This window comes from Capsella rubella, unplaced genomic scaffold, assembly GCF_000375325.1.
Source record: "Capsella rubella cultivar Monte Gargano unplaced genomic scaffold, Caprub1_0 scaffold_3, whole genome shotgun sequence".
NCBI lineage: Eukaryota > Viridiplantae > Streptophyta > Magnoliopsida > Brassicales > Brassicaceae > Capsella > Capsella rubella.
The window spans coordinates 9,673,882-9,688,706 of record NW_006238921.1 but is presented as its reverse complement, the minus strand read 5'-3'; the positions used below and the strand labels follow the sequence as shown (position 1 = coordinate 9,688,706).

At 35.0% G+C, this 14,825-nt stretch overlaps 1 protein-coding gene and 1 pseudogene across 1 annotated transcript; both read right to left on the bottom strand.

The window, feature by feature from the left end:
* Positions 1-3,122: 3,122 nt before the first annotated feature.
* LOC17891056 lies at positions 3,123-9,655 on the bottom strand. Its single transcript, XM_023786215.1, has 15 exons — positions 9,208-9,655; positions 6,745-9,062; positions 6,268-6,444; positions 6,106-6,177; positions 5,929-6,009; positions 5,817-5,854; positions 5,648-5,735; positions 5,436-5,561; positions 4,902-5,096; positions 4,738-4,817; positions 4,556-4,625; positions 4,374-4,478; positions 4,050-4,155; positions 3,834-3,921; positions 3,123-3,751 (listed from the first exon to the last, which is right to left on the bottom strand). Exons 1-15 carry the CDS (start codon positions 9,590-9,592, stop codon positions 3,577-3,579), a joined length of 4,104 nt encoding a protein of 1,367 aa, XP_023641983.1. The 5' UTR covers positions 9,593-9,655; the 3' UTR covers positions 3,123-3,576.
* A 2,968-nt stretch (positions 9,656-12,623) lies between these two features.
* On the bottom strand, positions 12,624-13,599 carry LOC17893656 (annotated as a pseudogene).
* Positions 13,600-14,825: the final 1,226 nt, after the last annotated feature.

Here is a 14,825-nt window from a genome sequence, read left to right as displayed (position 1 = left end):
TAGTCGTGGATATCATGTAGAGCTCAAAGATAATGGAGAATGGTGAAAAAGGAAAACATAAATATATATATATAGATCTCCCTATTTCATGGTCTAAATTAATATAGTAAAAGGAGGGTTAAGAAGTGATGGACACGTGGGGGTGGAGAATAGAAGTTACGATCAACAGTGGAGATCATCTGAAGCTCAAAGGCAGTGAAGAATCTTGTGAAAGAAAGAAAAAAATATTTGGATCTTCCTATTTCATGACGTAAATTGATATAGTAAAAAAAAGGTTAAGAAATGATGGACACGTGGAGGGTGGAGAATAGAAGTTACAATCAACAGTGAAGATAATCTGGAGCTCAAAGGCAGTGAAGAATCTTGTGAAAAAAAGAAAAAAATATATGGATCTCCCTATTTCATGGTGTAAATTGATATAGAAAAATAAGTGTTAAGAAGTGATGGACACATGGAGGGTGGAGAATAGAAGTTACGATCAAAAGTGGAGATCATCTAGAGCTCAAAGGCAGTGAAGAATCTTGTGAAAGAAAGAAAAAATATATGGATCTCCCTATTTCATGGCGTAAATTGATATAGAAAAATAAGGGTTAAGAAGTAATGGTCACGTGGAGGGTGGAGAATAGAAGTTACGATCAATAGTGGAGATCATATGGAGCTCAAAGGCAGTGAAAAATCTTGTGAAAGAAAAAAATATATATATGGATCTCCCTATTTCATGGCGTAAATTTATATTGAAAATAAGGGTTAAGAGGTGATGGACACGTGGAGGGTGGAGAATAGAAGTTACGATCAACAGTGGAGATCATCTGGAGCTCAAAAGCAGTGAAGAATCTTGTGAAAGAAAGAAAAAAAGTATATGGATCTCCATATTTCATGGCGTAAATTGATATAGAAAAATAAGGGTTAAGAAGTGATGGACACGTGGAGGGTGGAGAATAGAAGTTACGATCAACAGTGGAGATCATCTGAAGCTCAAAGGCAGTAAAGAATCTTGTGAAAGAAAGAAAAAAACATATGGATCTCTTTATTTCATGGCGTAAATTGAAATAGAAAAATAAGGGTTAAGAGGTGATGGACACGTGGAGGGTGGAGAATAGAAGTTACGATCAACAGTGGAGATCATCTAAAGCTCAAATGCAGTGAAGAATTTTGTGAAAAAAAGAAAAAATATATATGGATCTCCTTATTTCATGGCATAAATTGATATAGAAAAAGAAGGGTTAAGAAGTGATGGACACGTGGAGGGTGGAAAATAGAAGTTACGATTAATAGTGGAGATCATCTGGAGCTCACAGATAGTGAAGAATCTTGTGAAAGAAAGAAAAAAATATATGGATCTCCCTATTTCATGGCGTAAATTGATATAGAAAAATAAGGGTTAAGAAGTAAAGGACACGTGGAGGGTGGAGGGTGGAGAATAGAAGTTACGATCAATAGTCGAGATCATATGGAGCTCAAAGGCAGTGAAGAATCTTGTGAAAGAAAGAAAAAATATATGGATCTCCCTATTTCATGGCGTAAATTGATATAGAAAAATAAGGGTTAAGAAGTAATGGACACGTGGAGGGTGGAGAATAGAAGTTACGATCAACAGTGGAGATCATCTGTAGCTCAAAAGCAGTGAAAAATCTTGTGAAAGAAAAAAAAGTATATGGATCTCCGTATTTCATGGCGTAAATTGATATAGAAAAATAAGGGTTAAGAAGTGATGGACACGTGGAGGGTGGAGAATAGAAGTTACGATCAACAGTGGAGATCATATGGAGCTCAAAGGCAGTGAAGAATCTTGTGAATGAAAGAAAAAAAAACATATAGATCTCCCTATTTCATGGCGTAAATTGATATAGAAAAATAAGGGTTAAGAGGTGATGGACACGTGGAGGGTGGAGAATAGAAGTTACGATCAACAGTGGAGATCATCTGGAGCTCAAAGGCAGTGAAGAATCTTGTGAAAGAAAGAAAAAAATATATGGATCTCATTATTTCATGCCGTAAATTGATATAGAAAAAGAAGGGTTAAGAAGTGATGGACACGTGGAGGGTGGAGAATAGAAGTTACGATCAACAGTGGAGATCATCTGGAGTTTAAAGGCAGTGAAGAATCTTTTCACAAGAAAGAAAAATATATATGGATCTCCCTATTTCATGGCGTAAATTTGATATAGTAAAAGAAGGGTTAAGAAGTGATGAATGCGTGGAGGGTGGGAAATAGAAGTTGCGATCAGTAGTGGAAATCATATGGAGCTCAAAGGTCGTGAAGAATCTTGTGAAATGAAAGCAAACATGTATGGATCATTCATGTGATTTGTGTTAAATATGTTATCTTATGATTCTTCATTTGTTCTCTGTTAGTTTTGAGATTTCTCTGTGAATTCTTTTGGTTATTTCCTCATTGTAGTTTAAACTATTTCTTATTCTATAATCTAGTAATTTGAGAAGTAAATCCTTCTTTAATGAACATTGGTTCATTCCATCGTTTGATTTTTTCTTGATAGAGAAATTGAAGTCGATTTGTAAAATATAATTTCAAAGGGTTTACAGTTTTCAGGGTGTAAATTTGTTGAGATTTCTCTGTTTCAAGGCGTAAATTTGTAAGGATTTCCAAATTCCAGATTATGTGACGTAAATTTGTAAGAAAATTTGTAAGGATTTCCAAATTTCCAGATTTTGTGACGTAAATTTGTAAGAATTTTCAGATTTTATGTGTAAATTTGTAAAGGTTTCCCAGTTTCATGGCGTAAATTTGTAAGGGTTTCCATGTTCGAGAATGTTGGACGTAAATTTGTAGAGATATCCTAAGTTGACGTAAGTTCGAAAAGGTTTGAACCATGTATACTCGTGAGATTTGAAGGTGTTGTGTAACTGAAATCATATTTGACAAAGACAATAATTTTTCCTAAGGACTTGTCTTGCAAATTGGGAAAGATAAGATAAGAACATTACTACATTAGTCTACATAGTCAATAAGGTCCCATGACCAAGATCTAGAATAGGTAGGTTCAATGTAAGATATTTATAAAAGATGGGATAAGAGTGGCCTACACCACTTTCACCTGTTTACATTGTGTCACAGGTGTCGCACAATTTACCAACTCAATTTTTGGGACTCATAAGTGTCCTTTAGTAAATGATTTGTCGATTGATAAATAGCCAATACTTTTGATACATTAACACACAAACAGAGAAACAAATCAAACAATCATAGTTTATATGACAATCACACATCAACTAATCAACTAATGTGTGAGACCAAACTAATGTTAGGTAACCTGTACGTTAAGACTCAAGACGAGGAAGACTGCTTGACGTTACATAGACTTCATCCTCGGATTTGATGTTCTTCATAGCCTCCAAAGAGGGAGTCACATGGCACCCAAAAGGATTAAGGCACAGAAATCAACTGCTACCTTGGACGACAGTGTATACAAAACTCAAGACTTTGGTTAAAAGATTTAAAAGGGCAAAAGGTTACTAGACTACTACTAGTACTAGAAGTAGTAGCCCTTGTGCCATATTTACAAAAAAAAAAAACAAAACCAGCAAAATGTGAAGTGTTATGAAATTAGATAGACATCATCTCCTTTGTGATTGCAACACTTTGGAAATGCAACGGCAGAGTCTCAATATCCGAGGATATCCCAATCCAACATCGTCCATTGCAGATTCTATCTCGTTCTTCAGTTCTTTCGACGCAACGACATCTCCTTCACGTAACTCGCAAGGAACTACGTCACTAGGATACTTCCCACTGTTACATAGAGAACACACACAATTTCATAACCGAAAAGCCTTTAAAACTTGATAGTTTACTGCGCTGCTTATTTACTTACTGGATCAAACATGCCAAATCGAGAACCACAATTAGTTTTCTCACGTTTGTGCAGTCAAGAAAGCTAATCTGCAACTGAAGCTGCTCCGCTGCAATCAATAAGACACTAGTGTTCGTATCTCAGATAGACCTAATCATTAGATGATTGTGCATGTGTTGGCCACTAGTTGTTAAACTAGTATGACCAACAGGGAATTGAGAGGAGGAAATAAGTTACCTGATGGAGAATTAAAGTGTCCTTGGACCAAATTTGGTATATTCATTTGAGCTAAATGAAATTCCTCAGCCACATCTAGCAGATTGTGTAGGAGCAAACTGGTTTTCTGCATTCTCAGAGCAAAATGAGACAAATTTCAGAGGTCTAGTCTAGCACAAAATAAATCCAGAGAAAGTGATTCTTATAAAGGAACTTACAACACTAAGGAGAAAGCAAACATGACTTGCAACAAAATTCTCAATAAGATAGAAAAATACCTAAGATGCTATGATAGTATTAAGAGAACCATAGCAACAAAAGGAGATGGTTGAGACAGAAACACACCTGTGTAATCTCCAACAATATATTGGAGCAACCAATGCACTTTTGGGAGTCTTCAGCTTTAAACAAAGAGTTTAATGCAATTGAAACATTCGTCTCTGGGAAATGCTGAAGAAGAATGCCTTGATTAGAAACAAAAGAAAGATGATGTATAAATGGAAGGAAAACAGCTTGGTTACCCTTACCTTAACAAGTGTATCACTCAAACTGTTTGAAACTAGTACACATGAAGGATGGCCAGGCTTTAATGTGAGCCTGCGTATCCAAGAAATTTTTCAATAAAATCCAATAGCACTCATGTATGTAGCAAAGTGTGGAAACAGATTAATCAAAAAACTTATGGAAAGATAAAACCAATAGGACCAACCTTTGGTTGAAAAGGCCACTATAGTTTAGAACAATGCTTTGACAATCATTCCATTCACCCAAACTGTCAACTTTCCAGACCTGCCGAGAGCAGAAGGGTAATTTAAGTTAAGAAACACATTTCGTTTTAGATCCCCATGTCTATAAATATAAGACAGTATATACCAGAATATCCTGACGTATGGATCTGCAACTCGTTCTCTTTTTTAAAGTATCTTCAGCAATCATAATAATGTCTGCATATGCCGGTTCTTCTGTCATTGTGTCGAACGTCGTAAAACATTGAACCAAATTCTTTATTTTTGAGTCCAATTCTTTGATCTCCTGTGTTATCTCTCCCCGTTTACTAGTAATCATAGCCTAGAAAAATGTCGACAGATAACGAGTCTATTATTTACTTGGATTAAAACGAGTTTCAAATACACGAAAATAGCGTTACTAATAAGATAAAGCATAGGATACATCTCTTATCTACAAAATATCATGAGACCCTGTGGACAGAACATTATATCTGCGAACTAACAAAATATTTTTTTCTGCCATTAGAGTGAAAGGGTCATCACCCTGAAAAATGTTCCATGCGTACTAAAAAAACAATTTGAGCCTGTGAAAGAGTTAACATGTCCTAATTATTGAAATTGGGAAGACTAGACACACCAACACATTTCTGTAATGGGTATTTCAAACTGGTCTAGTTACCTCATCAGCGTGGTTAGGATTTAACAAGCCAGTAGAACGGAAACCATGTTGACGTAGAAAGTTGGCACAATTCAACCTCAGTGTTTCGGATGTCTGTACACCATTGCTCACTGCTTGAAACTTTTTCTGCATACCATATAAGTGAAATTTGATCAAGCAAGCAGAATCAATAGAAAGTTTGAAATAGAGGAACACATTAAGTAATTAACTACCATCATTATCTCTTTCTTGAGGTGCAGCAACTCAAGTTTGGCTTTTTCGTATGCTAACTTGCAGAGTAATGATCTACTCTCAGCATGCCTGCAATAATAATCACAATGAATGTTATACACTTGGCACTAATTTACTCTGAAAAATATATAAAGGCAGTACAGGGAGAACCTCTTTATCTTGGCACCACTCAAGTCGTCAGATACTTTCTACAATTAGAACAAGATAATCAGTGTACAATTATGTCGAAAGAATGATCGCAGAAGTTTTCTTATAGGCTAACCTGAGATTGAATTTGAAGACAAAGCATCTCACACAAATGAACCTTCTTCATGTGTGTTAATATATCTTCCAGCTTACATATCTGCAATTTTGGAACATTAGTACTGAAACTATAAAAGTTAGAAGGAAACAGCCTCAGTAACCAGCTTGGGTTTCCATAAAGAGAGAAATAATATACCATTCTTGGGTTCAGCTTAACAGCCAATGGATCAAGCATTTGATTGATTTCTTCTGATACTTTTCCTGGAATCTGCAAGGTAGTGGAACACTAACTTATTTGTATGAAGAAAAGTGGAACTAACTACATCTAATAGCATAATAGGTTATCACAAATACTTACTTCTACCCGGTTCATCACTTGTCTACGAATTCTGCCGCAATTATTAGCATTGATGTTTCCATCTGGGTGGTCCATCACTGTATTTGAAATATAGTGTGTACTTCTCCTGACTTTGGGGCTACAATTTCTAGCTGCACAATCAACATCTTCTGTTTTCCTTTTCAATCTGGATGATCCCTGTAAATTAATATAGTTCAGAAATCTGGCTAAACATCAAATTATATCATCATACCCTTTGGATAGCTTCGAAATATGATAGTTTTTCTCCAGCATTTAATTTCTCAAGATCTATGATGTATCTGAGTTAAAACATTTAATCTGAATGACCTGGTTCAGCTGTTAGAGTAAAAAGCCAATTTAGAAATTTACAACCATTTCAAGGATCAAGAATATCTTTTCACATTGAAAAATGGAGTAATGCATTTAAACCGTGGATAGATAGTTCTTCAAAACATGTACATGGGTCTAGAATTATACCTTAACATGCAAAGCCTCATTCTTGCTATTGTCCGTAGATGAAGAGCCAGGGATATTAGGAGGGGTTTCTGTAACTACAGAAGGAACATCCTCAGCTGAGATCACTTCTGTTTCACAATGGACTGTAAAGTGATTATCATCCTTCAGAAGGAACTGGGCAGCACTTATGTTGGTTCTGTTTTGATTTTTATTCAGCATACTGTCCTTCTCATTTTGTTTAGCAGAGCCATTCAAGAAGCCTGTCTCACTAAGTAATACGCCAGATTCTACAAGCAGTGAATCAACTTTGCCGGATAAGGTATTCAAAGAATTATTACTAGCATATTCCTTGGTCACATTTCCATCCCCAATCTCAGATTTTTCGGTGGCTTTACTGTGCTGCTCTTGATCTTGAAGAGTGACAAAATTCTTTGATGCTGACGTCATTACATTTGATGAATTTGTTAGAGATGACACAAACTTCCCAGGGGTGCTGGCTGTCTGATTTCTTTTCTGTTGTTTGAAGAATGAACCTTCTACCTCAGAATTAGTATTTCCTTTTGGACTTCTGCTTGCAAACACATTACTTATGTCGGCAGCAGACTTCAATGCACCACAACCATATTGATCTGGTACGCCTTTCCTTTCAGAAATTGGTGTTCTATCATCGCTAGTGTCAGCAGCAGGGCTTAATGCACCACTACTGCATTGATCTAGCATGACTTTCTTTTCTGAAACTGGTATTCTATTATCACCCCTAGTGTCAACAGCAGGTCTCAGTGCATCGCTACTGCACTGATCTGGCGTGCCCTTCTCTTCTAAAACTGGTGTTCTATTGTCATCGCCAGGGTCGACAACAGGGCTCAGTGCACCATTACTGCATTGATCTGGCATGCCCTTCTTTTCTGAAAGTGGTGTTCTATTATCATCACCAGTGTCGACAACAGGGCTCAATGCACCACTACTGCATTTATCTGGCATGCCTTTCTTTTCTGAAACTGATGTTCTATTATCATCGCCAGTGTCGACAACAGGGCTCGATGCACCACTACGGCATTGATCTGACATGCCCTTCTTTTCTGAAAGTGGTGTTCTATTATCATCACCAGTATCGACGACAGGGCTCAACGCACCACTACTGCATTTATCTGGCATGCCTTTCTTTTCTGAAACTCGTGTTCTATTGTCATCGACAGTGTCGATAACAGGGCTCAATGCACCACTACTGCATTGATCTGGCATGCCTTTCTTTTCTGAAACTGGTGTTCTATTATTATCGCCAGTGTCGACAACAGGGCTCAGTGCACCACTACCGCATTTATTTGGCATGCCTTTCTTCTCAGAAATTGGTGTTCTATTATCATGTTTAGATAACAAACCCTCCAAATTGGTAATGGGTATATCTGCATTAATTTTCGTGTGAACACCTACTTCCCTGCCAAAAGTTGATGGTGTAGTCATAGAACGGTGTCCGGATAATTGAAGCTTTGATTTCTCAATTCTTTGAGAAAGAGCAGAACCAGGGGAGGGTGGAATTAATCCAAGTCTCGATTTGCTTTTCTGAATAGTTGACAAGCTCTCAACTAGTGCCCGAGTTTCTTTGCTCATAAAGCTTCCACCCTGTTTAGGGGAAGGAGTAACACAAGATACGGACTGGGGCAATATACCAACTGAAAACGCACTTTGCCTTCTAACAGTTGACGAGGAAAGAGAACCATCTTTTGTGTAATGTTGGCTTTCTGGTTCCTGCAGCACTATTTGAGGGCGACAGCCAGAACCAGAAGGTGACAGGATTTGACAAGCACCACTGCTATCTATACCATGTGAGTCTTTATTAGCTTGAACTACGGGAATATGTCCATTTTGAGGGGACAAGGAAAAATCATGGATGGGCGATCTTGCTTCCACAGTACAGTCTTCAGGAAGCAATTCCTTGCTTTTTGCCAATAGAGCTTCTAATGTAGGAGATATATACCCAAAATCATATTTTCGAGAATTTTCACCCACGATACTCATATCATTCGAGTCTCTACCACCACTTTCTTTCTCAGCAGGTAGAGGAGACTTCAGGAATAGCTTCTTAGATTTTGTCAACAACACCATTGCACTTCCTGTATCAGACCTGGAGGTAACCTCAGTTGGTGTTTTTTCTTCTACTGGAAGATGACTGCTTGTTGGTGTCCTTGCATCTCCAAAGTCTGACCTCGCAAGACTCCGAAAATGCATTGAAAATGCTGTAGAGTCCATCGTAATATCATGGTGGTCTTCAGAGATAGGAGTATTTGACAATCTTCCAGGATTGATAAATTGGGAAGACACAGGGCCAAAGAAACTATCCTCTGATATATATAAAAAAAATACCAAATCGATTCAGCTACATGAGTAACAACAACGAATCCCTAAATTCACAAAGTACAAAACTTTATCTTCTCTTCAATTGCAACATTCAAAATCAAAGTAATGGAGAATGAAATTGAAGCGTACCATCATCACTAGTAGCAGACCCAACAGTGCTACCTCCCGAAGATGGCGAGAACTTCGGCCTCAAGAACGATTTCTGCAAAATAGGCTCATCTTCACCATCACCATCTCCTTCAGTGTCTTCGCGGTCAGATAATTCGCCGAAAAACCTAATTACTTTATCCTCAGACTCTGACGTATCAGCTCGTTCACCGTTCTGCTGTTCCGCGGCGGCGGCGTTTGGCGGCGTCTCGTAATCTTCGTCCCGGTTGAAAATGTGGACGGAAGTAATTTCCCGGTCGGCGAAGCTAACTCGCCGTAGTCGCTTCCGGCGCTGTGCTATAGACTCCTCGTCCGTTCCCATTCCGGCCGTGTTGTTCATCGGATCTTCAGGCTTTCCCGACGCCATTGGGTAGAAAGGATTTGGGGAAAGTTTCGAATTTTAGGGTTTTTGAAAATTGAAATTATTTTCTGAAATATTATTGTGCGGGAAATTGCAGATATTTTTGTTTTTTTTAAAATTGTTTGTGAATCAAATTGAAACAAAAAAAAAATTTGTATTTAATATAGCATAATATTAATTTTTGGTAAATATGTTTTTTTTTTCTCTAAGATTCAAATATATGGGATCTTTATCATCTTAGTTGATGTAGACTGACATTTATTTCAAAAAAAAAAATTTGGTTCTAAAATAACACTTATTTAAAAACGGAGAAAGTAATACTTAAATATAAAATATTTAAAAATTTCATTATTTTGAATATTTTAAAATTTCATTATTGTGAATATTTTTAAGTTTAATTTTTCTTAAAAAGTTATATGAACATTTTACTTGACTAAAAGCTAAAATATATCTAATATTTTAATTTATTTTAATATTAAAATAAATATCGAGTATTTTAATGTACTATAAATTCCTATGTGTTTGGTGATGTAAATGTGACCATTTTAAAATGTTATACTATTACAAAAATTATCTCACTTGTTAGAAGAAATAATGGTACCAATTTGCGTCATGTATATAAACGCCAAATTTATACTAGGGGAAAGCTCTCTCTCGCTTAACTCTCTCGTATCTTTTAGACAGAGAGAGCTTCTCTTCCGATTTTGATCAGATTGTATTATAGTGTTTTGTTTTTTTGTCTTTCCGAATCAAATCTAAGATTTTTGGCTTGGGTTTCAAGGACTTAATGTTGATTATCTTTTGTATTTGTTCGGATAATAAGTTTCCGACTTGTTCAGATATGTTTCTCTCTTCTTCTACATGTTTAAATTTCAATCTCGGGGCTATTTGACATATTTTCTTTGTTTATCCATTAGCTCAACTCTTCTTGTAAGTAGGATTAATATATCCACCGATTGTCATGAATAAAAGACACGAAAGGCCTATGATTTAGGTCCGAGGCGAACCTTACTTCTATAAAATCTGTTTGAGATATAGAAGATTTGCAAAATCTTCTTAAAGATATTCAAGACGGAATCATTGACTTTCTCTCAGAGTAGCAACGGTTGAAGTTGTAGAAGAAGTGTGGTGGTGGATCTGAAGTCCGGCGGCGGAGCTGCGCTTGATTGTGGATTTGGTCGGTGTTGTTCGTGTTATCTGTGTGGTGGTGGATCTGAAGTCCGGCGGCGGAGCTGCGCTTGATTGTGGATTTGGTCGGTGTTGTTCGTGTTATCTCTCCTCCTTATCACGTGTGGACACGTATACTCATGTGGCACTTTAATCTCTTGTCCTTATCTTAAATTAGGTAGGATAAGTGGGCTTTGTTTTTAATAAAGTTGTAAATGTTGGAGGATTTGGACTTCTATTTCCATAATGTGTACTGCCAATTGGGTTTTTATTTGGAAAAAAGATGGCTATAGAAGAATGCATGGTCACACATGCCAAATATCCTATTGTACATTCAGCTACACGAATTAGATGTATTGCATGACCACATGCATCAACTTTATAACGACATGTAGTCAACCATAGACATTAAATTCTGGTACACCGGTCAACTGATTTTTGCGTTGACCGGTGAATCAGTTGACCAGTGTTGACTCCGGCATTAACCGTTTCTGACCAAAAAAAAAAATCAAGATGTTATCCAAATTTTATTCACATACAGTATATATATAACAATTTCATCTTATGAATGTTTTTTGTTTTTTTGTAATATGTCATCTATATTAACATTTTTGAATATATTGCAATTTGAATTTTTGAAAACGGACGTATATTACTTAAACGATACAAAAATGTATGTACTAAAATATTATTGATAATTGTGTAGCACGGGTCATGTGATGTAGCGGGTCATGTGATGTAGCGGGTCATGTCATGTTATGCCAACATTATTTCATTATTTTGAATATTGGACTTATTTAGTTAGGTTGATCAAATGACTATTATTAGAAAAGAAAAAGGAAAAAAACAAATTGTCATGAAATGTTACACGGGTTAAATCATATAATTAACAATCAAAATACAGTAATACAATGTTTTTTTGTCAGCTTGCCTATAGTACAATCTTATATAACCAACCAAATTAATAACAAAAAAAATATTTGAAAATATCTTATCGCGGGTTAAAATCTAGTTAGCTTTTATTATTTGTGTCTCTTTATCATAATTTTTGCTTTATCTTATGTTTAAGGAACATGCAGAGGTGGCTACTCACACTAGCGAATCCGAGCAATTCATTTTTATTTTTAACTACTTCAAAATTATTATAATTTATTTAAATTAAAAATGAATAAATCTAGGGAAATTTTCAAAAAAATATCCCTTTTCAAATACCACTTTTTAAAAATACCTCATTTTCAAACTTTATCAAAAAAACCACTAAAACTGTTGAAATTTATCCAAATATGTTTGTAAGCTTATAGATATACAATTACTTTTGTATGTGTCAAAATTTTTATATATCTTTCATATATAGCAAAAAATAAATTTTTAAAACCTTATAAACCCTTTAAAAAAAATTAAAACCTTGTAAAACTTGTAAAAACGATTTAAAACCTTTTAAAACATTATAAAATATTTGTACCGAAACTCTTAGTAGTAGTTCTTATATAGAAGTACCTTATAAACCATATAAAACTTTATAATTTTTCATATTTAAACAAGAGTATTTTTAAAAATGGATACATAAAATGAGTATTTTTGAAAAGGGATTCACCAAAAGGGATACACCGAAAGTGATATTTCTCAAAAATTCTCATAAATCTACCGATATGATAATTTGAGTTTTATCAAAGACACCTCAACTGAAATTACAAAACTAAACATCAATGTAAACCAAAATGATTAGATAAAATGATTTAACATAAATTCAAAAACAAAGAAACACAAACTTAAAAAAAAATAACAAGGTCCATAATTTCTTAACCAGACAAACAAACATAACCTCAAAAACTTAATACTAAAACTTAAACATGTAGTAACACCAAGAAGTCTACATATGATTATTGTTGATGTGTGGCCAAACCTTATTCATATCAAACAGCGTCACATCATCATTATCTTCCTCATTAGGTGGTGGCAGCTCTTCATGACTCATGAAATTAAAAGGGTTTTGGATTGGTTGACTTATAGCCACAGCTGCATTATCATCTACGTTATGGTTTTGTAAAGGTTGAGAGACTGACCCAAACAAACCATGGAAAGTTATCATCGAGGTTCCAACAGGCTCCATCTCCATATTAGCGGTTTCACTGATACTATTGTTGTAACATACTGCACCCATCTGGATTTGTTGGTGGATTCTTGGATTTGGCTGTTGAGGAGATGGGAAAAACCATTGATCTATCAAGTAATGACTTTGATTCTCCTTTATTGCATTACCAATGCTAATCATATTCTCAGCTTCATCAGTCTTCCAAGCTCTCTCATCTTCTTGACCGCTTCTTACAAAAACATCATTTGTGGTGGTGGTGGTCGTAAACTCCTCAAATTGTGGTTGCACCGGTGGATCTTGAAGCAGAGGATATTGCGCGAAACCTAGCATTTTCCTATAAAGTATGATATTATCCCTTAAGAAAGATATCAAATCATAGATCTCACTTAAGTTAAGATCATGAATACCACCTCCACGATGTAGTTTCACCATCAAGTGATCAATGGCATAACTAATGTTCTTCTTACGAGTCTTCATGATTTGTTCATGGACCTTCTTTATCTTCTCCTTCATGAATGACTCGAGACTTGTTTGTTTCTTCGTCTTCTCGACCTCCGACAAGGCATTGAAATCGGCTAGGAGGCCACGAGCCTTCTCAGCAGATGGCCACACCATTGGCTCAGCCTCGTTAGGGCTGAACATGATCATGCATACATTTATACTACACAATATTGTTAGCTCTTTTAGTTTTTTCACTAACCCTTCCTTCCTTCTCTTCAAACATATTGTTCTTGCGTTGGCATTTTCTATCCATGCAAGTTTTATCGCTTTTCTTGTCATGGTCACTCTTTGATTTTGATTTCTCTCTTTTTTTTTTTGCTGTGTTTGTGGAGAAAATATAATGAACAGATTTATTTAAATAGAGCTTAGGTAAAGAGATAAGATCTTCAACATTAGTGCTGGTCAAACTAATATAGACCAATACTAAAAACTGGATTGAGCCACAATCTCTATATGGTTGTGGTGTTCTATGGACTTTAACTCTTTGCACATAAAAATTGAATTTACTTCCAAATATATAGAAGAATAATACAAATTTGTGGTAGTAGTCAATATACCAAAATAATGATTTACCCAATAATTCTATTAATAATTAATGCTATAAATATATTGACCATTTTGTTGACCAAAAAAAAAATATATTGATCACATTCCTTTTACTCCTTTCACTATTGTGCATCATATTAAATCTTTTGACATACTTTTTAGGAAATTAAATGTTGACTATACATTTCCTTTTTTTACTATTAAAATTTGTAATGACATTTTTTTTTGTCAACTGGTAAAATTTTATCTTATCAAATTTTAATCCTAATTCGTAAAATAGCACGAATTCTTAATTCACAAGAGTTAAAGCAATATGTACGATTAGGAGTGTCAAAATGGATAACCCAACTCAACTCCATTACCTAATGAGTTTAGAGTTAAATGGGTAATGTGTTGATTCAACTCATTTGTTTAAATAATTTGAGTCAACCCATAAACTCATTTAATCTCATGAGTGAAATCGTTAAATGAGTTGACTCATTAATGTTAATAGTTAATTAATTAAATATTTTTATTAATAAATAAATAATTATGATCATCATATATCATCATTATATACTATCATACCATCATTATCAATTCATCATACAATCACCACCGTACGTTGAATTATAGAGAACTAGTTTAGTACCCGTCCGATGGACGGGTTATCTTTATTTAAAATTAAATTAAAATGAAAATTTATTATAACTTATAAAGAAAACAATTTTCAAAAAAAAATTTTGAAAAGAGATTTTATTTGGTTTGAAGTATCAAATAAACGTGTATATATAACTATATCTCTTAAAATTCGTTACTAAACATTAATTATAAAAATCTAGTAATGTCAAATTGACAATCACCAAAACATTTGGGAGCTATTTGGGAGCTATTCACCATTACTCATAATATTGATAAAATATTTTTAAAAATCTTAATTTAGCAATTATCCTC